Genomic DNA, 25015 nt, shown 5'->3' on the forward strand with positions numbered 1-25015 from the left:
ACTTCCGAGACGTTAAAAAACCGAGGTACCATTGTACTTATGTTTAATAAGCCATGAGGGCTGTGGCTGAAATCTTAAACCTGCTCACCAGGGAGAAAGCCACACTAAATGCAATGGAATTTAAGTAGACATGGACACGTTAAACTAGGGAACTCACTCCCACTAGAAACAGCGATGACCACCAACTTGGGTAACTTTTAAGAGGACTGGACCAATTCATGGAGCATAAAGCCATAATGGCTACTAGCTATGATGGTGATGGTTGTTTGGGGGCGATAATGTTTCTAAATACCAGTTGCTGGAAACTGCAGGAGGGGAGAGTATGTTTCCGAGCACAATTCAAAGTTTTGGTGCTGACTTTTAAAGTCCTAAACGGCCTTGGCCCTGTACAGTGGTACCTCAGGTTAAGTACTTAATTCGTTCTGCAGGTCCGTTCTTAACCTGAAACTGTTCTTAACCTGAAGCACCACTTTAGCTAATGGAGCCTCCTGCCGCTGCCACACCGCCAGAGCACAATTTCTGTTCTCATCCTGAAGCAAAGTTCTTAACCTGAAGCACTATTTCTGGGTTAGCGGAGTATGTAACCTGAAGCGTATGTAACCCAAGGTACCACTGTATACATGAAGGAGCATCTCCACCCTCATCATTCTGCCCGGACACTGAGGTCCAGCTCCGAGGGCCTTCTGGCGGTTCCCTCACTGCGAGAAGTGAGGTTACAGGGAACCAGGCAGAGGGCCTTCTCGGTAGTGGCACCTGCCCTCCCACCAGATGTCAATGAAATAAACTTTTAGAAGACTTTTAGAAGACTTCAGGGAAATTTTTAATGTTTAATGCTGTATTGTGTTTTTAATATTCTGTTGTGAGCCGCCCAGAGTGGCTGGGGAAACCCAGCCAGATGGGCAGGGTATAAATAATTAATTATTAATATGGACTAGAGGGGCCGTTGCCCGAATCCAGCAGGCTATCCTTACGTTCCTCTTGGATAATAAGACTGTGCTCTAAGGAGCTAGCCAAGGGTTCGAAAAAGTTGCACTGCAAGGAGAGAGTATGGAAGGGAAACGACGACAGTAGGTATCATATAGGTGATCAAAAGGGAATTCCAAAGTCACATAAGGAATCCGTCCAGTGGCTGAGGCTGAAGGACCAAAGTTCATAGGCAGGACTGCATTGAGACATATGTGTGGAGAAATTCGGAGAGAAGTGAAGCAGTTAGATAATTTTAGGCTTTGGACCTCAGAGTCTTTTGTGGGTTTTAAAGATAGTATTGTCTGCTGCTTTGCTTGCTTTTTACATCTCATTCTGCCGAGTGAAGTCCTTTGGCAAAGTCCTGCCTGGCAGCACCACAGGGGAAAGGCCAAGACCATGAAAGGCCTATACAAAGGCTGCCCCTGGTCAAAATTATCCCATGATTTTGGCACTACCACTGAGAAGGCCCTGCTCTTTGTTTTTTTGGGGGGAGGGAATGGGGAGTGGCACACTGGGTTTGACCCTACTTTGCCTAGCCATAGAGAAGGTCTAGAAAGAGCTGTGCGAGGCACTCAACTGGAAGTCCTGCTTGGGAGCTCCACCCAACTTCAGAGATTTTACCTAAAACATTTTGAAGGGCTGAACATTTTGTGGTGAAATCACACTATGCTCAGTACAGAACTCAGTGAGTACTGAGGAGCCCCATCCATGCAGGGGTGGGGGGACAGGCTTTTATGGGGGGGTGGACTCTAGAGTTCGAAAGAAAGAAAGAAAGAAAGAAAGAAAGAAAGAAAGAAAGAAAGAAAGAAAGAAAGAAGAGTAGATAGATAGATAGATAGATAGATAGATAGATAGATAGATGATAGATAGACCTTGGCTGCCCAGGGCTCCCTTGGGAGGAAAGACAGGCTACAAATGTAATATAAAAATAAATTGGTAAGGGATAATAATAATAATAATAATAATAATAATAATAATAATAATAATAATAATAATAATAATAATAATAATTTATTATTTGTACCCCGCCCATCTGGCTGGGTTTCCCCAACCACTCTGGGCAGCTTCCAACAAAGACCAAAAATACACTAAAATGTCACACATTAAAAACTTCCCTGAACAGGGCTGCCTTCAGACGTTTTCTAAATTTTAGGTAGTTGTTTATCTCTTTGACATCTGATGGGAGGGCGTTCCACTGGGCGGGCGCCACTACCTAGAAGGCCCTCTGTCTGGGTCCCTGTAACCTCACTTCTCACAATGAGGGAACCGCCAGAAGGCCCTTGGCGCTGGACCTCAGTATCCGGACAGAATGATGGGGGTGGAGACGCTCCTTCAGGTATACTCCATTCCCCCAATTTTAGTGACCTCACAGGGGTTGTTTTTTAAAGGGCTTTTAAATGTGCTTTGTGGAGTTGATTTGTGGTGTTGTTGTTTTTTGTTTTATGATGCATTTTAAAGTTGTGCACCATACCGCTGAAGGGTGGTATGCAAATATAATTAATATTAATATGAGGAACAACCATACTGAGTTCCAGAACATTTTTTCATATAAAAGAACCTTTCAACATCCAAGAACCAGAGTTACGGAAGCCAGGGTCCAAAACCTGGATAACTGGGACAACCGTGGGCCAGCCATTGTCTCTCTCAGCCTAATCTACCTCACAGGGTTGTTGTGAGAATAAAATGGGGAGAGGGGGAACCATGAGCTCCCTTTGGGGGGGGGAATGTGGGTGATAAATGTAATTAGTAAATAAATAAAATTAAGTCCACCACCTTTGCCTTACAGAATCTGGGAACAGGGCACAGAATCCAGCGGCTTCCAAGACTTTGGAATAGGCCAAATTGCAGCCAGGGATGCAGGGAAGGCCATGGAAGAAGATGTTTGCCACTTGTTACAAATAGCCTGGGGGTGTATTTAAAATGGGGGGGGGGAGGGAGGCCAGCCAGCAATTTGCAGAGGATCAAAAACAAAGAGCAAGAGTGAATCTGGGGAAGAGGAAAGAACTGCAAAACATTCTGTGAATAGCCTGGAGGAACAGGGAAAGGATACAATGCAGATAAGAGGAGGAGGAGGGTGGGGGAGAAGGTCCAGACAATGGTCTGATGGCACATGATGCTATTAAGGTATGTTTGTTAAAGCTAAGCAGGTCTCCAACTTGGCCAGTTGCTTAGACGGGAGACTGAATAACCAGGGCTGGCTCAGTCAGAAACGCAGTTTGTAACTTAGCATGCCAGGGGAGACGGCTGGAGCACTTAGGTCAGGCATGTCCAAAGTCCGTTCCAGTGGCCTAATCCGGCCTGCCGGTCAGTTTAATCCAGTCCCTGTGGCAGTTTATTTCCGGGATAAGGTAAAGGTAAAGGGACCCCTGACCATTAGGTCCAGTCGTGACTGACTCTGGGGTTGCGGCACTCATCTCGCTTTATTGGCCGAGGGAGCCGGGGTACAGCTTCCGAGTCATGTGGCCAGCATGACTAAGCCGCTTCTGGCGAACCAGAGCAGCACATGGAAACGCTGTTTACCTTCCCGCCGGAGCGGTACCTATTTATCTACTTTGACGTGCTTTCGAATTGCTAGGTTGGCAGCAGCAGGGACCAAGCAACGGGAGCTTACCCCGTCGAGGGGATTCGAACCGCCGACCTTCTGATCGGCGAGTCCTAGGCTAAGCTCAACAACTTCAATCCTTAAAAAAAGCTCAACAACTTCAATCTTAAATAAAGGTCAATAACTTTGGTGGGCCCTCACGCAAGTTCACCTCATCAAATCTGGCCCTCTTTGGGAAAAGTTTGGGCTTCCCTGACTTAGCTCCTCAGAGGCTTCTCACAGGCAACTGGTTGGCCACTGTGAGAACAGGGTGGTGGACTAGATAGGCCACTCGCCTGATCCTGCAGTTCTCTCCTTACGTTCCTGTGCCAAGCTGGAGCCCCGCACAAAGGAAGGTCGTGACCCCAAGTCGTATGTGTCATGTAAGTGTCTCCCACAGGGAGCTGCAGAAAGAATGTGGCTGGTCAAGGGAGCCATGGACTCCCAAAGGCTGAGTGAAAACCACTGCTCTACAGGTTTCTATGTGCAAAAAAATAAAATGGAAAGGAAGCAAACCAAGAGGTCGTTGCAAAGCACTTTTGATGCATATACAGTGGTGCCTCGCAAGACGAAAAGAATCCATTCTGAGAGTCTCTTCGTCTAGCGGTTTTTTCGTCTTGCGAAGCAAGCCCATTGACGGATTAGTGCTATTAGCGGCTTTTAGCGTCTTATCGGCTTATCGGATAAGCCGGCTTAGCGGCTTAGAAAAAGGGGGTGAGGGGGAAAAACCGCAGGAACTCGCAAGACATTTTCGTCTTGCGAAGCAAGCCCATAGGAGATTCGTTTTGCGAAGCACCTCCAAAACGGAAAACTCTTTCGTCTAGCGAGTTTTCCGTCTTGCGAGGCATTCGTCTTGCGGGGCACCACTGTACTTAGATAGGAAAGGTGAAACGAAAAAGAAAACGGCACCTACAATTTACAGTGCGTTTTCTCAACTTTTCTAAAAAAAAGTTCAACAACTTTTTTGGGGGGGGGGTCTCCTAAAAAAAGCTGTGCCTCAGGAGCCGGGGGGTGGGGTTGCTACGCTGTTGACAAAGGAAAGTTTGGGGCCAACAGAAGTTTGAAACAGAAGCAAGGCCTTTGTGTAAACAGGTTGGAGCCTGGCCTCGTGAGACGTGAAGCTCCTCGTCCAGATTTGTGCCTAGCCAGGGGTATTCCTGGGCTCACAAACAGTCTGTCACCGTCTCATCTCCCCATCTGTAAAGCAGGAATATTAATGATCTGGCTGCTCGGTGCTACTGTGAGGTTGGGCGAGGTGATTGCCGCAAAGCACGGGGAGCATCAGCAGACACTCCAGGGGGAAGGAGTGCAGCTGAGAAGGTGCTAGCACAAAAGTGAAGGATCAGGGGTGGGAACGGCAACTCACTCGTTCCTGGGCCACGGGGCACAGAGGGAACAGGCAGCAGCAGATCTGAAGGAATGTGAGCGGGGAGGGATCCCTGTCCGGGCATGTTGGGGAGCTCAGAAGATTCCATCCTCCAAGCAGACAGGCAAGGGTGGGGAGAGGCAGAGACCGGGGCCTGGCTGCAGGGAGGGAAGAGCTGATCAGGAAGCTCCCCTGAGGACAACAGGCACAGACCACTTTCCTTTCATGTCCATGGAGAGTGCCATGAAGACTCCACCTCTCTGCAAAAGCCAATTTTGCAGGACTTGCACAGTGCAGATCTGGGGATCTGGGCGGTGGGGGAATAGGCTTGCTAGCTCCCAACTTCCTTGCATGGCTCAAAGAAGCAACGGTATCAAGGAGGCCACTAGGACACAGCGCCAAGCTGCATTAGGACGCTGATATTTACATTGTACACAACCCATGTGTAAAGCACATTCAACGGATATTTAAAGTACGCAGCTTCTCCCAAAGAATCCCAACCCTCCAAGTGTCCCTATTTTCCAGAGACAGTCCCGGATTTACAGAAGCTGTCCCGATTTCTGATTTGATCCCGGAATGTCCTGCTTTTCCTTAGGACGTCCCTATTTTCAATGGAGAAATGTTGGAAGGTATGGAGTTATGTGAATCCTGAGCCAAGGACATAAGTAACTCCACAACCTTTAGAAGACATCTGAAGGCAGCCCTGTATAGAGAAATTATTATTTTTTAACGTTTAACGTTTTATTATGTTTCTATATATGTTGGAAGCTGCCCAGTGGCTGGGGCAACCCAGTCACACAGGCAATATTGTTACAGAATAGGACAGCCCTGTTTTCATCGGAGAAAGGTTGGAGGGTTGGAATCCTGGGGATTTATAAGAAGCTGTGATTCCCATTACATTCTACTCATGTAAAAACACGCTGATTCCTGGACCGTCCACGGGCCGGATTTAGAAAGCGATTGGGATGGATCCGGGCCCTGGGCCTTTGCTTGCTTACCCATGGTTTAATGGAACCTATTTCCATGTAGGGGTCAATTTTGATTGTCTCCGTTTCCCGTTTTTCCAGTCTTAAATGCATCTCTGGGTTATTTGTGGGGCATTCATTCATTCCCCCCCCCAATATAGTCCAGTCCCCCACGAAGTCTGAGGGACAGTGAACCGGCCCCCTGCTGAAAAAGTTTGCTGGCCCCCTGCATTACATTAACAAACTACAGTTCCCATCATTCTCCGGGGGGAAGCAATGTCCTTTAAATGTTTGGTGTGGACCTACGTAGTTGTCTTCTTAACCTATATGCCCTTGGTTAAGAAGACACTTACGGCAGCATTCCTAGGAAGATAGGAACATACAGTGGTGCCCCGCAAGACAAATGCCTCGCAAGACGGAAAACTCGCTAGACGAAAGAGTTTTCCGTTTTGGAGGTGCTTCGCAAAACGAATCTCCTATGGGCTTGCTTCGCAAGACGAAAATGTCTTGCGAGTTCCTGCTGGGTTTTTTTCCTTCCCCCCTTTTTCTAAGCTGCTGAGCCACTTATCAGCTGATCCGATAAGCTGATAAGCCGCTAAAAGCCACTAATAGCGCTAATCCTCTAATCCGTCAATGGGCTTGCTTCGCAAGACGAAAAAAACCGCTAGACGAGGAGAATCACGGAACGGATTCTTTTCGTCTTGCGAGGCACCACTGTACCGAGCCACAGCACCGGTCCATCTACTTCAGTATGGACTACACTGATTGGCAGAGGCTCTCTGGGTTTAAGGTGGGTCTCTCTCAGCCTTGAGATGGCCAGGATTGATCCTGGAACCTTCTGCATGCAACACATGTGGCCTGTCACTGAGTGACAGCCAAGTATCGCAAATATTCTGAACAACTGGTCTGCAAATAAACCCCGGTTTCTCAAGTAAGGTGGGATACACAGTTTGAAAATAACAAAAATGGGGGGAGGGGGGGACCAAGCACTACAGAAAACACAAGTTTCCCCAACGTGGATATTAAAGCTCTGTGTTTAAAACAGGATGTACAATGCAGTTTTTGCTCCATGTAATCTAGGGGCACGAGGACTGCAGAGCATACAAAAATATGAGTGCATAAGAAAAGTCTTGCTGGGTCAGCCTTGCTTTTGGGGGAGGAGAATGTAGCTCAGGGGCAGAGGTCCCAGTTTCAATCCGCAGTATATCCAGTTTGGGCTGGGAGAGAATCTTATCCCAAATCCTGGACAGAGTTGCTGCTTGTCAGTGTAAGCAAGGCTGAGGAAGGTGGACCACTGGCCTGATTCAGTGTACAAGGCGGTTTCCCGTGTTCCTGACGAAGTGCCCATCTAGTCTATCTGGTATGCTGCTGCCTGATGCCGCTGAGAAAGTGTGGCCCAAGAACAAGAAGGAGAAGGAAAGCCCACAAACCTGAGCTATATACTGTATTTATCGCTCTATAAGACACACTCGACCATAAGACGCACCTAGTTTTAGAGGAGGAGAACAAGAAAAAAAAATATTCTCTCCCTCTCTGCGCAGTGCCCCTTCAGCAAAGCGGGAGAAGAAATGGAAGGGGCTCCGTTTCTCCTGCGGCTTTGCTGAAGGGGCGCTGCGCAGCTATCCCTGAAGCCAGGAGAGCGAGAGGGATCGGTGCAGACCATAAGACGCACACACATTTCCCCTTACTTTTTAGGAGGGGAAAAGTGCGTCTTATAGAGCGGAAAATATGGTATGTGGTGAAAGGGGCATTCACACTGGGGAAGAGTACTATGGGAAGATGTGCAGGCCCAAGCGAGAGAGGATACAGGCCGGGGAGATGTGCTATGCGCCTGCTTCCAGCTCTAAGGAGGCAGGGGAATGGTAAGCCCCAAAAGAGATGTTTAGCAAGGCTGCATTGATTCAGTACAAAGGCTGCAGAATTCAGCATTCTGAGGTTCTCAGGTTCCACTTAGAAAGAAAGAAAGAAAGAAAGAAAGAAAGAAAGAAAGAAAGAAAGAAAGAAAGAAAACAGAGAGAGAGGTGGGGAAAGAGAGAGAAGAGCAAGCTCTTGGGCCTTTAAGGTGTCAAGAGTTAAAATTTCAATATTTATTTATTTTAATCCTGTTGCGTGCAACACCTGGAAAAACCTCTGAAGCCTTCTTGAAAGCTCATCGCCAAAGGGTCTTTAATTTAATGGCATCTTAACTTAAGGGTCCCCCCCCCCGCAGCCCCACCCTCCCAAGAGTAAATAGTAATGGCATGCAATATTGTAAAGAGGAGGGTTTTCCCTCGCAAGCAGCGAAGTCTCAGAGGGGCCCACAGGGTGTTGGCTTGCAGAGGGGTGGGGAGGAAGGTGCACTGGACAGAGAGAAAGGTTATGCAAAAAAGCTCTGAAAAGCCAGATGATAGGAATATCAGCAAGGAATATATTGAGGTCTTCTTCTATCCCTGAGAGTAGGAAGGCAAGGCAACAGAAGTCTTTGAAAGTTTCAGGCTGCAATCCTAAGCAGCCCAGGAAGCAAACCCCATTGGGCACAGTGGGGCTTGTTCCTAAGTAAACACACGCAGGATTGTGCTGTTATTAAGGCTATAAATTAGGAGCAAATGGTCGAGAACACAGACCTCCTTACACCATATACCATGAGGTCCATTTTTAACCTGAAACTGTTCTTAACCTGAAGCACCACTTTAGCTAATGGGGCCTCCTGCTGCCACCACACCACCACTGTGCAATTTCTGTTCTCATCCTGAAGCAAAGTTCTTAACCCGAGGTACTATTTCTGGGTTTGCGGAGTCTGTAACCTGAAGCGTCTGGAACCCGAGGTACCACTGTACGAACTTTCTCAAGATCTGGCTGTGTTGATGGGCAGGCCATGGACTTCTAAGGGCTTGCTTTTTTATATAAATATCAGGATGCGGTTTGAAAAAGTCATCTGCAAAACAAGACGTAAATGAGGCTGTGCTACAGGATTGGTCGTAAGGAACTGTTTTCCAGTGCATGTTGTTTGGGAACAGGACAGATCCATCCATTAGCAGACAGGTGAGTCCCTGGCCCTGTAAGCTGTCTGGATAGGAAAGCACTTTTTGGAACCATATTGTTATAGATTTGAGGGGATTCCCTCCCCCCCCCCCAAAATCCCTAGAAATTAATAAATGGTAGTTGTTGTTTAGTCGTTTAGTCATGTCTGACTCTTCGTGACCCCATGGACCAGAGCACGCCAGGCACTCCTGTCTTCCACTGCCTCCCGCATTTTGGTCAAACTCATGCTGGTAGCTTCGAGAACACTGTCCAACCATCTCGTCCTCTGTTGTCCCCTTCTCCTTGTGCCCTCCATCTTTCCCAGCATCAAGGTCTTTTCCAGGGAGTCGTCTCTTCTCATGAGGTGGCCACAGTAGTATTTTGATTAACTGGGATATGGATGAAAATACAAGCTGCAGGACTGTGCCAGAAAGGGAATCCCTGGGCTGGCTTATGCAAAACAGGCTGGCTAGCCTAAGGAAGAGCAAATAAATCTATTAAGATGACCTAATGGGCCATCCTAGAAGAATCCTTGGGCCTGCCTGGGAAGACAGATGTTGCAAAGGTGATGGTGTGTGTGTGAAGGGACAGGAAAAGAAAGTTTTTGAGCAAGGTATCTTAGGAAGAAGAACCAGGAAGAGAGACTGGGGTCCATTTGCATTTGCTGGGTCCTCAAGACTGACCAAGGGTGCAGCCAGCACACAAATAATTACCGGGCTGCATGTCCTGCTTCTTCCAAAATCCTGGAGCCAATACTGAGTACTGGACACACCCGGCATATCTGTTGTAGAATGACAATACACCCCTCTGCAGGAGCAAGAGCTGGGCACAAATTCAACAAATAGATGAACATCTGATAGCAACACAGTGTCGACCTCCTTTCAGTCAGACACTGCATGTTGCCAGACAACGTATTGAAACTTGGATCCTGCCCACCAAACTAGAAAGGGGTGGGATTTCATTGCAATCTATTGGCTGCTCCCCCTGCTTGCTGGGAAAAATATCATGGCAAGGAAGAGACTAGCTTGGCCCCATCTGTTGACCAGAAAAGGAGCAATGCAGGGAGCTTGTTTCTTCTTTCCCTGCCAGAAGAAATAACACCTTACAACTAAGAACTAGAGCTTGGGTTTGCTTTCTCCCCTCCTCCCTCCCAAAAGCTTTTCCTTTTGTGTCATGTCTTTTGTAAGCCTGGTTTCAGGGACTGATGGTTTCAAGAAACTCTGGGAAGACCCCCCCCTTTTTTTGGTTGAAGAGCAGGGTGCAACACACACAAGTAAATAAATAAATACTGGTGCTGAAGTGGGAAACCCAGAATTGCTAAAGTCGCAGTTGCTAAAGGATTGGATGCTGCCGGATAGCTCAGTCGGTAGAGCAGGGGTCACCAACCTAAAACCCATGGGCCGGAAGCGGCCCGTGGAGGTCGTCTGACGGCCCCCGAACCACGCCGCCTGCTCTTGCGCTGCGCTAAACTGGTGCAGCGCGGCGCGGGGACTCAATTCTGCAGCGCGAGAAATCACGTCTGCGCAGACGCAGATGCCAAAAATCACGGGCGGGCGCGATCCAGCCCACAGAGGGATCTCCGCGATCCAGCCCAGGCAAGATAAACCTTGCCGACCCCTGTGGTAGAACATGAGACTCTTAATCTCAGGGTTGTGGGTTCAAGCCCTACGTTGGGCAAGAGATTCTTGAATTGCAGGGGGCTGGACTATGGCACCCTGGTGGTACCTTCCAACTCTACAGTTCTATGATTCTAAAATGTGGGAACACCAGGAGAGCCCCGCCAGATCTGAGCCAAAGTTCATCTCCCCTCAGCAGCCAGCCCCCTGCCTCTGGGAAGCTTTACAAGCAAGTAATGAACGCCGCAGCCCCCTCTGCTGTTGCCTCCCTGCAAATTGAATTCCGAGGCATACGGATTCTGCCCCTGGAGTTTCCATGCTGCCATCGTGATGGTTGGTGGCCAGTTACAAAGCGCTCTCTGCTGTGAGTTCCCCCTGATGCACTTTTAAAGCCGTCCAAACGTGTGGCTATCATCACCACCACGTCTTGGGGCAGTGAATTCCAATACCACACGAGGTTTAGATTTGCCATGCCAGCTAGATCTGGGGACCCTGGGTAGCTTGTGGAAGGTGATTTTCTCCAGCAGGAAGATGAATAAAAGAGGGCAGATTTCAGAGAAAGATTGCTTGCCCACCGGTCCTGCGTACCAGGCTGAGACCCTACCTGCCCACGGACTGTCTGGCCAGAGTGGTGCAAGCTCTAGTTATCTTCCGCTTGGACTACTGCAATGCGCTCTACATGGGGCTACCTTTGAAGGTGACCCGGAAACTGCAATTACAGTGGTACCTCAGGTTACATACGCCTCAGGTTACAGACTCCGCTAACCCAGAAATAGTGCTTCAGGTTAAGAACTTTGCTTCAGGATGAGAACAGAAATCGTGCTCCGGCAGCGCAGCGGCAGTGGGAGGCCCCATTAGCTAAAGTGGTGCTTCAGGTTAAGAACAGTTTCAGGTTAAGAACAGACCTCCGGAGCAAATTAAGTACTTAACCCGAGGTACCACTGTAATCCAAAATGCGGCAGCTAGACTGGTGACTAGGAGCAGCCGCCAGGACCACATAACACCGGTCCTGAGAGATCTGCATTGGCTCCCAGTACGTTTCCAAGCACAATTCAAAGTGTTGGTGCTGACCTTTAAAGCCCTAAACGGCCTCGGCCCAGTATACCTGAAGGAGCGTCTCCACCCCCATCATTCAGCCCGGACACTGAAGTCCAGCGCCGAGGGCCTTCTGGTGGTTCCCTCATTGCAAGAAGTGAGGTTACAGGGAACCAGACAGGGCCTTCTCAGTAGTGGTGCCCGCTCTGTGGAACGCCCTCCCTTCAAATGTGAAGGAAATAAGCAGCTAGCTTATTTTTTAAAGCCATCTGAAGGCAGCCCTGTTTAGGGAAGTTTTTAATATTTAATGCTGTATTGTTTCTAACACTCGATTGGGAGCTGCCCAGAGTGGCTGGGGAAACTCAGCCAGATGGGCGGGGTAGAAATAATAAATTATTATTATAATAAATTATTATATTACACAATTGTGGGGGGACCCTGTGCCTACATTAAAAGGTCTAGGATGCTCTCAAGAGTTTACCTAGCATAAGATGCCTTAGAACAAGCCCCCAGAATCCTTTGCACCATGCAGGGCTTCTACAGCAGGCGTTCACAGGGCACAGGGCAGAATGTGAACTCGGAAAGGGTTCCTCGAGAGCGGAAAGTTTTAAAAGCCACCGGTTTAACACATAGAGTTTAATCCAAAAATTCAGGGCAATCTTATTTGACAACAGCCCTCTCTCATTCTCTGAAAGCTGTTATCCACTACTTGGATAATCTGTTTCAAAGCCATCTTTTAAACCTCAGCATTGTCTCAACAGAAAAGCAGGGCTTGGGTGAATGCTCTGTCTGCTCACCCAGGTGCCTCAAGAGCGGAGGGTTCCCCCCCCCCCCCAGGTTCGTGCTCCTTCCTAAAAACTGAGAATCGGCTCCAAAAAAACTGGGAGCAACTTTTTTCCAGCTCTGCTGCTGATCTAGCTAACAGTTTCAGCATCTTTCTGTCAAGTCTTTATTATTTGTCGTCGGGTAACATTATATTGCTGTTGTTGCAACACACCCCAAGGAGAATTGACAAGCCATTGCTTTTGTGATCTACTGGTGAGCTTCCAAAGGCATCAATACCTGATCGTTACTGGAAAGAGGAGGGGCTAGATGGGGCTTCCTCAGATTCAGCAAGGCGGTCCTTGCGTCCATTTGTGCCCAAAGCATGCATGGGAGAGACCTGTATCATCTATGCATGATCAAGTGGAATATATAACAAGTGAGATCTGCAATAAAATGTTGCAGCACACCAAGTGTGGGGCACTTCTGGCCCTCAAGATGCTGCTGAACCACAACTCCCATCTGCCTCAGCAAGCATAGCCAATGACCAAGGATGATGGGAGTTTAGCAACATCAGGAGAGGGGGCAGCAAAGGTTCCCCCACTCCTCCATTATACCCTATCACCTAATAGTGCTCCTGTTCAGGGTTCCAGTCAACCATGTCCTATGTCAAGAAGCTGTCAAGGGCTCAAGCAGTTCACTCTCCCTGCCCGATTTTTTGTTTTCCCTTTCCGACTGACACTCAACATTTTGTGATTCCCTTGCTTCTACATAAATTGGGATTTACCTAAGCACGCCCTCTCGATTTCCAGCAGCCCCTTTTGGGCTCTAATTATGTCAGGATCCTACCTCCGAGGGCACAATTCACAGGGAATGATGCTGAATTGCATGCCCTGTCTCCCCAGGTCTCTGAGCATGCGTGCCTGCTTCTGTTTAAACAAGGGGTTTGGATGATGGGTTTAAGATTGCAATCTAACAGGTTCTTAACCTGCCTGACTGTTTCAGGTTGTAGCCTCCAGTGTTTGTTTTAGCGGCCATTTTAAGCCATGACAACTGTTTTTTTAAAAAAAATCTGAATACATCTAAATGCATTTATGGGTGCACATGGTCAATAGTTTGAGAGTGGATAACCCAAAACAGCATTAGGATGTTTGTGGAGAAAGCAAAGAAAAGCTGGCCTACTTGCTAGCCTACGGGATAGAATTGCTGCTGCTACATTTATCCTGGTGCAAATTTGTTTTATCCCAGTATATGTCATCCGACTACATTTTATGCTGCCAGAAGCCTTTGAAGTTATCTTCTGGTAGATTCCCACCCTTAGGCAATCAAACAAGCTATGGTTTGTTTCCCCAAAGCTCAGTTTGTTTTCCAGCTGCTCTTGCCTCAAGACTCCAGGATGGGGTCAGTAAAAAAATAAAAATAAAAAAATCAAGGAAGGGTGCTGAATTCACACATGACACCAGGAAACCAAGTTTCATAAGCCAAATAGATTCAGATCATTCTTTGTTAATGGGAAACAAACCATAGTTAAGTTGCTGGGCATGGTTCATATGTAACAATAAAGGTCTTAGCCAATTAAGTTCTACTGAAATCAATGAACCTAAGCTAGTTATGTCCTCTAAGGGCTATCAAGATAATAGTTTACAGTTAGGCTTATTCTTACGGGCAATGTTCAACTCTAGGCATTACTAGTTAAAGTAGAGGTGGAGAACCTGTGGCCTCCAGGTGCTGATGGACTCCAACTCCCATAATTCCTGGCTGCCTGGACTCCAACTCCCATAATTCCAACAACATCTGGAGGACCATAGGTTCTCCATCCTCAAATTAAAGGATCTCAACATTAAAACCAGTGTCTTGTTTCTAACAGGAACTAGCTGGAAGCTTCCAAGAAGAGTGCAAAGGCACAACATCCTTTCCAAGCTGATTGCCCTCGGCGTCTTGTATTCACACAGGCATATTGCCCTCTGGTTCACAGAATCAGAGAGTTGCAAGGTATCTCCAAAGGTCATCTAGTCCAACCCCCTGCAATGTAGGAGTTTTCATGTAGCTCTCCTCTGGCTAATAGGTGCTGGAAGACTGGTTATCCTCCGCAAATATGCCTTCTTCTTTTAAGACCTCTTAGCTAGCGGCCATAAATATATCCAGTGGCGGTGAATTCCGCAAGTTAATTGCACGTTGTATATGAAATACTTCTCTCTTTCGGCTCTCCGGAGCCTTGAGCTATTAATCTGCCGGGGAGGTGCCGCTGCGAGATTACGACCGGCTCCAAGGCTGCCCCGTGAACTGCCGTAGCAAAAGTGGGATTAGAACTCTGCACTCCCAGATCAAAATATAATCCTCTCCTTGGTGCACTAAGCTTGTGTATATGTTGCGTGTGCGCAGACACCAATGCCTCACACAACTGAAATTTCCCGTGGGGACGCCCCTCTCTTCTCCAGGTCTCTGGGCTGCCTGCCGTTGCCCAAGGGGGTAATTATAAAGGTGTTTGTTTTTGATTGCCTCATTTAGACACAAGTGGCTTTTGCTCAGCGCAGAACCCGCCTTGCGTGTGCATGTGTGTGTGTGTCTATATATCTATATCTGCCTGTCTGATGCAACAGCTGAACAGCTTTCTCTGAGAGGGAAAGATGGGGCCCACTCCCCTCTTATCTAGGGGGAGATGCGCCTCTGTCATTCGTCGCTAAGGGGGAAGACTCCAAAATTGGCTGGAGGAACACACGCTTTTGACCCACGTGAATTTTCCAAAGGGGGTGCCTTCCATCTGTATCCCCCCCCCCCCGCAACCCCTACATCTTAGGGCTGTGAGAAAGTGAGGCCTGGAAAATCCCTAGAAATGGACTCTTCTGAGACAGCCGCGACTAAAATTAGAAGTGCCGTAACTATGGGTGGAAGCGAGGGAGGACTTTGTGGCCAGGGGAACAGGCCCAAATTATCCCTAACTTTATTAATTATGGTGTTAGAAACACCTGAGGTGGCCTGGAACACACAGACACACACACTCAGTGTATATCTCATACATTTAAAGAAAAGAGAAAAGAATCCTGGGAACTGTAGTTTCTGAGACAGCTTGGAAATGTTACTGTGTGAGGGGGAAACTACAGTTCCCATGATTCTATGGGGGGGGTGAGAGGAAGTGGAGCCTAGTAGGCGGGCATGAGAATGAGAGGGAGAAAGAAGGGTTGTGGGGCTTACCGTACCTTGCCTCCAGTCCGCAGCGCCATCTTGTTTGCTCGCTGGAGATCGACATCTGCAATACATTCGACTTTGGCGAGAGGATGGCTGTGCAAACAGAGCAGAGGGTTAGGATACCAGCACAAAAAGTGTGTGTGTGTGTGTTTTGGTGTGGGGGTAGAATCTCTGCCAAAAGAATCTGGCTTAAAGATGTTGAGGACCAAAGAGGAAACCTCCCTGCTCCAAGCCCAAACGAAAATTAACGGACCAAAGACTGGCTGTGTACATGCCATGCATTTAAAGCACATTACGGACCATCCTGGAAACTGTAGTTTACTCCCAACATACCTACCATTCTCAGCACATTTATCAAACTACAGTTTCCAGGATTCTTTGGGCTGGGGTTGCTTTGAATATATGGCTTATACCACGGCCAGCCCAAGACATTTGGGCACCTGAGGGGAACCACAAAATGGCGTTTGCTCACCCCTGCCAGGGAAGAAGGGGTGAGTAAAGATCAACCTCAGGAACAAGGAAGGAAGAAGTATCTACATCAGGATCAGTGATTGCAGCTAGTAGCCTTTAACAGCCTTGGTAGTTGCTGCTATGTTACAGCTCCCAAAATCCCCTGGGCAATGCAGGCGGAAGCTGATGTTAGTTGTAGTTTGAAAATTTGCAGGGCAACAGGTTTTTGTTTTTATTTTATTATGAGATCTGCCCTTCCTCCTGGGAGCTCAGAGCAGTGTACATGGGTCCTCACACTCCCCGTTTTATCCTGACAACAACCCTGCGAGGTTGATTAGGTTTGGGAGATTACGATGGGCCCAAGGTCGCCCAGCGAGCTTCATTGGAGAGTGGGGATTTGAACCCAGCCCTCGCCTACAGTAACATCAAATTAATGTTAACTTTTCCTGCATTAACTACAACAGAAAACACCAGAATGTCACATCGGTAGAGGGGAAAGAGAGGACTCAGAAGGTGGAGTTTTGGGGTCCCAAAAGTTTGTGCGAGTTTGCAGCCCGGTGCCACTTCTAAACACTTGACGAGGGTTTAATGTGTGAGCCCAGAAGTTCCAAGTTAAAATTTCATGTCTACCAGAAACTCAGTAGGTGGTCTTATGCATATTCCCCGCCTCCCACCCATATTATCATACGGACAATAATGGTTTACAGAGGGGTAGCCATAGCCTACATTACAAGGCTGTTGTAATGATTGCTGAGCCTGTGCATTCACAGCACTTTGAAAGGCTCTGTGTAGGAATGCACGATTCTTAAATAGGAATGAAATGCAAAGCAGCTGAGGGATATTACCAGCAGAAAGGAAGCTGTCTCGATCTATGTCGGAAGCGTCGGAGAAGACAGCCTGCGTATGGCACGATATTGCTCAGAGGCGCTTCTTCCAGTAAAACTCTGCAAGCCCCCCCCCCCTTTGTTAGAAAATAAACTTCCGAGTGGGTGCATACGGAGCAAACATTTCCACACTAATGCGTCCACAGTGGGTGGGATGAACTTAATAATGAAAAGTTTTGGGGAGCCCAAAGTAACTCATTAAGAGAGAAGGGTGTCTGTTGTGTTTCTGGATGAGTCACTTGCCAGATAATCCTGCCCCATACAGTATCTGGAAAGGACAGGGGTGAGTGGGGAGCCTCCAGATGTTTCTGGACTTCCACCAGCTGTGGCCAGCATTGCCAATGGTTAGCGACGATGGGAATTTTGTAGCCCAACCTCTGGAGGGCTGCAGGTTCCCCAAACCAAGACGCAGGCAAAGATTCCCTGCCTTCAGAAGGAGACGTACTCTGCAAGTCACGCAGATTTATTTATTTATCACATTTTTATCCCGCCTTTCCTCCAAGGAGCTCAGGGTGGTCATGTGGTTCTCTTTTTACAACAACCCTGTGAGGTACGTTAGGCCGAGAAAGTGTGACTGGCTCAAGGTCGGTCAGCGAGCTTCACTCAGGATTCGAACCCTGGTTTCTCAGGTCCTAGTCCAACACTCTAACCACTAAACCACATGGATTGGGTGGTGGTGTTGCGCTCTTTAGAGGGCAAGTTGCTTTTTATTCCTACGTGCTCTTAAAAGGTAAAGGGACCCCTGACCATTAGGTCCAGTCATAGCCGACTCTGGGGTTGCGGCGCTTAACTCGCTTTATTGGCCAAGGGAGCCAGCGTACAGCTTCCGGGTCATGTGGCCAGCATGACTAAGCCTCTGGCAAACCAGAGCCGTGCACAGAAACACCATTTACCTTCCCGCCAGAGCAGTACCTATTTATCTACTTGCACTTTGACATGCTTCTGAACTGCTAGGTTGGCAGGAGTAGGGACTGAGTAACGGGAGCTCACTCCGTCACGGGGATTCGAACCGCCGACCTTCTCATCGGCAAGTCCTAGACTCTGTGGTTTAACCCACAGCGCCACCTGCGTCCCTTAATTCAGGGTCCAAGATTCAGGGTCCAAGAGTAAAGTGGCCTTGCAGTTTTAAATCAGACCTTCTCAGTGTTGGCTCCCAACAGTGTGGGACGCCCTTCCTATAGAGGTGTGTTGGGCACCATCCTTGCCAAGCTTTAAGCGGCCAATGAGGGCTGGCCTCTTATTATTGAATGTTATTGACCTATTGTCCAGCCGATATGCGCTGCATGGCATTTTGGGGTGGGGTCATTTTCGATCCAATCTATTGCATTATCTTTCCTGGACGTAACTGGCATTTAGGGTGAAGGGCAGTTAACAACCAGAACCAAATAATGAAGACCACGAAGGAAAAGACGTGCTGGCTACCAGTACTTTCCATCGGGTGTAGAACACAAATGCAAAAACCAGTAGAAGGACAGTTCCCACTAGGGCCCGGAATACAAGGGGTTAACCCGAGGAGCTTGAGGCCTGACACCTGTTTAAAGAGACATGTGGGAATTTTCCGGTCTTGACCCCTGCCGCTGACCCCTGGCGACCAGGCTACTGGGGAACCAGGCCAAAATATGGGAACAATCTCCCCAGGCATGAAAACTGACAGCTTGGGGGAATGGAATGACAGGGGGGTGGGGGTGGGGAGAGGCTATACAAGGACCCACGGCGGAGGGGGGGGGCTGGAGATGGGGCGAGGAGGGCGGGCTGAATAGCCCTTGCACCCACCCGCTCCCTGCCCCCCACCGCACAAATCCTGACCTCCCAATTCCTTTTTTTTTACTTTCTTTTTCAGTCTCCTATTGCACCTCCCAGAAAAGACCCCTTTGCAGATGCAATTTCTACCCGGCTCCCCCCCCCCCCGCCACCCTTTGCCCTGCGCTGTCCTTGGGACTCCCTCTGGGTGAAGGGAGGGCGCGAGGCAAAGAGGGTGGGGAGGGTGCGGAGGGTCACAAGCCCAGGGAGCAGGCAGCAGCCGAGAGGTCTGGTGCCACATTTTCTGGGGCCCGGCTATAAATAGCCGGCGTTATAAATAATACAGCATTATTCCCTCTATAATTATCGGGTGGGAAGTTTGTGGCCGGGCTGGCGTATTACATGGCTGTGCAGGCCGGCACCCTCCTGCCTCCCTTACGCCAGTCTTCCTAATTTACACTCCTTCCTCGCGGGGCCCGTCCCTCCTGCCAGACGGACAAATCGAGCAACCGGATCCCTCCATTACTCTGGAGCAAAAGGCTCCACGGCGCAGACCGCATCCTTTTCATTTAAACTCCCAGGGAAATAACGGAGTGGGACCCTCGCCCCACTGTTGGGAGGGGAAAGGGAGCCAGCCTCCCCACTTCACCCCACCCCACCCAAAAAGCTTTGGCAATTGTAGCTCCTGCTAGGCTGAGGTTAATTTCGAAGGCAGAAATTTTGACCCGCTCGGCTTTAAGCCTGTCCAGAAGACGTGCCCCGCTGACCCACAGAGCCTGTTCCCTAATCCGACATGTGTGTGGGTTGCCCGGGGTTACTTGGTAGTGAGGGAAAGGCAGGCGAGATATGCTCAGAAACACACTTGTCATGTTACAGGGTAGATTCTGGATATTTAGCATGCTCTGGGGCTCAGTCCCGGCATAAATTAAGACCCACTTCATTGTGACATCATCATTAGTATTATATAGCACCATCAGTGCATGGCAGTTTATAGCATGCAATAGGACAGGTCTCTGTCAACGTCCTTACAATCAACGTCATGATATTAGAGTTCCCTAGGTATATCATTTAAAATGCATCTACTTTGTTAGGGTTTTAGTCCTGTTTTAACTGTATTTGCTGCTTTTAATCTTGTGTGTTATATCATCCTGAGGTAGTTGTTTGGAAGGCAATTAACAAATCACTGATATCCAGTGGTAATTAATATCCAGCCCAATTGTTTAGCTCCCTTGTTTAGAGGCAAACTGTCAAATCTGCTTTCCTCTACACATGAAAACACCTCCAGGCATCTCAGAAATATAAGCAGTACACACACTAACAAATTTTGACGACATCCAGAGTCTTAGCAAATTGGGGGTGTCCAAGCCAGCACGGGTGGGGAAACTGAGGCAGACACAGTGAACAGAGATGATGAATGCACGCCTGTTTGTTCCTAACAACACCCTCTTGCCTTAAGGGAGATGGGAATAAGGGGTGCCCCTTTCTGCTGTGGGAGAATTGCATTCTGACCTCCCTATGCAGGTCTACTCAGAAGTAAGTCACAGAGGTAAATGGAAGTTTGTTTCAAATATGTACTCAGTTCACACAGCTCACTGGGTGGCCTTCAGTTACTCAACCTTGCATACCTCACACAGTTTTATCAGACGCATAGGATTATATATATATTGTAACTCACGGAGTCCCTCTAATATGGTACAGTGAGAAATAAATCTAGATGAATTCAAAATAAACAAGCCTTTTTTGGCTCGGCGAAAATACGGAACCCAGGAATTCAGGCTTTCATTAAAAGGCCCTGTCAGAAGTGATGCTTACATGGCTCTCTGTTTTAAAACCTTCATCTTCCACAAGTCTACTGCAGATGAGGTTTCGGTCAGGTTTTGGGGTTTTTTTACACTGAAACCGGTTCCCTACGCATGCTGTTAAAGCAATATTCACAACAACCGACCAACCGGCAATCTGGGTTTAAAATGGCTCCCTTGTGATTCCAACATCCACACATGGACCAAAGTTTTTGATGCAGCTGAACTGTATCCCACGGGGAAAGAGGGAGGGAGGGAGAAGAACTTTGAGAACTGTAGCCCCTGATAGGCAAAAGTTAATATTTAAAAGGCAAAAATTTCCACGCTGGGGCCTTGAGTCTTTCGAGAAGACCTGCTCTTTCCAATACAGTTTAAAGCACACACCCCAAATTTGTAATATCAACTTCTATCAGTTATAAGTTTCTGGGGTTTTTTTAAAGTCACTCTTCTGCTTTCACAATGATGCAACACATTTTAGGATTCGGTGGTTGTTGTTTTCAAAGACCTTCTGAGCACCATTTAGAATCAATCATAGCATTTCATTTATAAATGTCCTTAGGTTTAAGCCTTTTTTCAAGGGGGGGGGGGGTTCAAAAACAAAGTCTCTCCCCTACCTACCTACCCACCCACCCACTTCTACCTGTACTGTATTCAAGGCTGTTCTTCTACATCTTCCTTGGTGTCCCCCCCAAAAAAAAAATCATAATAATTGGGGAGTTTGTGATCACCCCATTTGGTGTTGGGTCCAAGAATCAGAGGCATGCAACGTCTGGACCGATTATGCAAAGTGTTCTGCCCCACATGCAACACTCCCCCCTCCCAAAAAAATAAGAAGACAGAGCTGAGGGTGGGGAGGAGAAGAGAGAGAGAAAGAGACTTACAGAGCAAAGAGGAAGAGAGGGCTTTCTTTGTGTGGGGCTGCCCCATAGACGGGCTAAGTCGTCCCCTCCCTTTTTGCCCCTGGCCAGCTGGGAAAGTCAACTCCGGGGAGCCGGCCGGAGGGAAAGAGCGAGCGAAGCGGGTATATTTAGCCGCAGGGCGGGGTCGGCCGCCTGAGGAAGGAGGGAAGGAGGAAAAGAAGGAGTAAAGCGGGATTAAACTCTAGAAGGGGACGCCCGGCGCCTTGTGACTCCTCCATCGCCGAAATAGCAGCGCGAGGCGAGAGGAAAAGTTTGTTCCTGCGGCGGAATTAGCAGCAGGGCACTAAAAACAGCTGCAGCGAAAGCAGCGCCGCCGCCGCCTCCCTGGCCCGGGGCGCCTGCCAGCTGGCAGCCAGCTCCGGCCCTGCCCTGCCCGGCCCGCCTGCCCGCTCGGAGCGAGAAGCGCGGCAGACACAAGCACAGGCCCGCACGGCCCTTCGCACGCACGGCGAGGCTCCCTTTGTTGCCGCTTCCTCAGCGCCGCCGCCGCCCGTAAGAGGCGTGGGTTCCGCCTCGCTGGCGCCCTCGGCCGCGCAGCGCCTCCTGCCGGCGGCGGGGGCCCGGCGCGGCCGGCAGGGGGCGCTAAGGACGAGGCGCCCGGATACGAGGCGACGACAAGGCAGCTCCCGCCGCGCCTCTGTGTGAGTCTCCGCTCTGGCTTTCCTCCTCCTCCTCCTCCTCCTCCCCATCAGCTTTTTTTCTGTTTCTCACCAGGCATCAGGATTTAGATTTAGATTTGGTGCGGCCCTAAGCTACTGAAGGCAATGGAGCCTTTTATATGGCCAGCGGTCATTTGTCAACAACAAATTGTCGCTGTTTCTTGTGTTGACTTTATGCTGTATGGTAATTTATGGACCTAACAGGTACCTAAAGCCATTTGCACATAACAAAATATGTATTTTATCAAGGTAATTGTTGAAAAATCCATGCAGAATGTAAGCCCCCTATATATAGAAATGAGCAAAGCAGTGATATTTTAGGGAGCAGGCTAGCAGACCTGCTTACATCATAGGAGCCTACACGACACAAAACACTGTTGCTGTATGTAGGTTTTATTTTATATGTTTTTTATCTTATATTTTGGAAATGTACATCCACTTTTTTCCCTTTAAATTTTTTTGGGGGCCCCAAGAGAGTGGGGCCCTAAGCTATAGCTTCTTTAGCTTATACGTAAATCCGGCACTGATCAGGAGTGCCACCTTGAATAAAATATTTGCGGGGAGGGGGAGCAGGCAAGTTCAGACTCTCCAAATGTCCCTCTTATCCAGGGACAGGCCCAGATTTACAGACATTTCTGATTTGATCCCGGAATGTGCCGCTTTTCCTTAGGACGCCCTGATTTTTGTCGGAGGAATGTTGGAGGGAATGCAAGCTCCGCCCCACATAATTGGTCACGGCGCAAGCACACCATCTGAATGGCAATGCCCATCAACTTGGGGGGAGGGGCTTCAAATATTTTATTAGGGGGTCGGAAGGGTCCTTAGCCCCTAGGAATTTGCTCCTATGACACACACACACACACACAACCCAGCTTCCACAGCACTCAGTGTGATTCAGATATATCTTCAACCTATTAAGCGGTATAGAAATCAAATAATCAGTCAGTCGATTCATTCACTCCTGATACAAAGAGCCAGTGGAATTGTTGGGCTTCAGAAAGAGGCTGCCCACTGGCTCTCTTGTGCCCAGATCAGTGAAATACAGGTGGGCAGGGGACCCTGGAATTGTAGAGTTGGAGTGGATCCCAAGGGTCAGCTAGTCGAATCTCCTGCAATGCAGGGATCTCAACACACAGTCCCCTATCCAGTTTGGAACCATAACCAGATCCTGTTTAGCTTTGCAAATGTGCTAGCCGTTTTGTTGTTGAAGGAGTTTCCTCTCAGTATATATTACTCTCAAAACAAAAGTTTTATGGTTAGACATAGAAGTGCATCTAACTGTAATGCAATTAAAAAGAAAACAGAAAACCGGTAGTTATCAGCAGCCTGGGTGCCAGGAAACATCAATTTGTCTCCCCTCCGCTGGGAGAAGGCCAAACTGCTGAGATTAGCAGTAGTTACGTTAAAGGTGGCCTGCATATGTCAGAGGCTCTTCACGTATTTCTTTATGTTCCAAAACTAAAGGGAGCTTTTGTTGTTTCTGTTTCTTTTCTTTCTTAAAAAAGAGAGGTGCCCATCGTTTTAGAGGCCACCTGGTTCCAATTTTGAAACCTAAGGGCTTCAAAGTGCGCTTAAGGGCCTCTGTGTCTGTCCACTAGCTGAAGGGTTTTGTAGGGTCAGAGGCCACCTGAACCTATTTTCTGTGTCAAATCTCAGCTCTGGAACCTGTCAGTGTGCAAAGTAGCCTTCACTCATGCAGCTTGGGACAATTTGTGTATGTGTGTGATCAGATGCGGATGAGCTTTTAAGCACCACGGAACTATTTATCATGGCAAAATGGAAACCCAAGAATACAGAGCACAGCTTCTTGGATAATTACAGCGCCCTACTTGCCAACATTTAAACTGGGGGAGAAATGTGATTAAGTCGCAAATGGCAAATATTTGTTTTGGTGCTTCTGACATAGCTGAGAATCAGGTATATTTTCATTCCACTCAGTTAAAGATTGTAACTCTAAAGCTTGCGTGTTTGTACACCAACAGAAAGGGGTAAAAATAAATTTCTTTTCTAGTTTTGCATTTCTTGTGGCTACCCAATGAATCCAACAATTTCCTCCCACTCATCGAGGACCTCTACAGTGCTCCCAGCAGATCCCCCCCTGCTATTGTTTACATATCAGATCTGAAACACCAGCAGCTGCGTTGCAGAAAACCCAGTGGCCCAATATTCTGATGCAACACATAATATTTAACGTATTGAATAGGTGGTGCAGAGAACCATGCCTATCTGGAAGTGCTGTCCCTAACCCCAACTGCATAAAGGTGGTAAGAAGAGGAAGAGACTTTTCACATGCTCAGAGACACTCTTTTCCAGCCAAGCTGGAAGTCAAATGTAAATCAGTCCTTGGCTAATATGGATAGATCCAGATCATATCTCCAGAGCTGAAACAGTTCCCATTGATTCAGGCCACTGTGAGAGTTGTTTGAGATTAAATATTACACCGTGTGTGTGTGTGTGTCTGTGTGTCACTGGACTGCTTACGGAAAGCTAACTGGAGAATATGTTCTATTGCCCTGGGTGGGGACTAGCTTCTAAAATAGAGATTATGTTCTGCATTCCAAGGATATCCTCAGAGCATCAACACAGTTCTATTTAGGAAAAGTGCTAGAGGAACTTGCAAGGCTAGCTTCAGAGGGTGGCATGACTGGACATTTGTGGGAGCTTCAAGAGCAGCAAAGCCCATTGTACTGAGAATGCTGCCGTTTCCACCTTGCACAGAGTATCAGATGCAGCCAAAGATAATTCTCTTTAAAAAAAATATATTTTTATTGCTCAATTTCCACATAACAAATTATCAAACCATATAACCGCCTACATAATTTTTTTCCCTCCTTCCCCACCATGGACTTCCCTCAGCTCCTCTCCCTGGTTTCGCTGCACATATTTTCTCTGCATATTATAAAATTGAATATATCCTTACATATTTTTCCATCATGTTATCAACAATAAATTTGTGTATGTTTATTCAAAACCTGCCAAGGAGTCCAGTTCATTTTGTTGTGTTTTTAAATACCGCATTTTTCGCTCTATAACACGCACCAGACCATAACACGCACGTAGTTTTTAGAGGAGGAAAATCCGTAGGC

The 25015-nt window shown here is 48.0% G+C and overlaps 1 protein-coding gene across 3 annotated transcripts in view; it reads right to left on the minus strand.

The window, feature by feature from the left end:
* Window positions 1-21570, minus strand: part of ERF (ETS2 repressor factor) — a 39743-nt gene extending 18173 nt beyond the window's left edge. For 2 of the 3 annotated variants that reach the window (XR_014009766.1, XM_081200410.1), the window contains exons 1-2: window positions 21232-21570; window positions 15484-15570 (exon numbers count right to left, since the gene is read on the minus strand). Coding sequence is in view for 2 of the 3 variants with exons in the window: in XM_081200410.1 (XP_081056536.1) it covers window positions 15484-15570; window positions 21232-21277 (133 nt within the window). In the remaining variant the exon portion in view is untranslated. The remainder of the gene's footprint in view (window positions 1-15483; window positions 15571-21231) is intronic. The other variant, XM_081200412.1, reaches the window with a different exon arrangement.
* Between the last annotated feature and the right edge of the window lie 3445 nt (window positions 21571-25015).

Source organism: Podarcis bocagei (assembly GCF_964188305.1).
Source record: "Podarcis bocagei genome assembly, chromosome: 7".
NCBI lineage: Eukaryota > Metazoa > Chordata > Lepidosauria > Squamata > Lacertidae > Podarcis > Podarcis bocagei.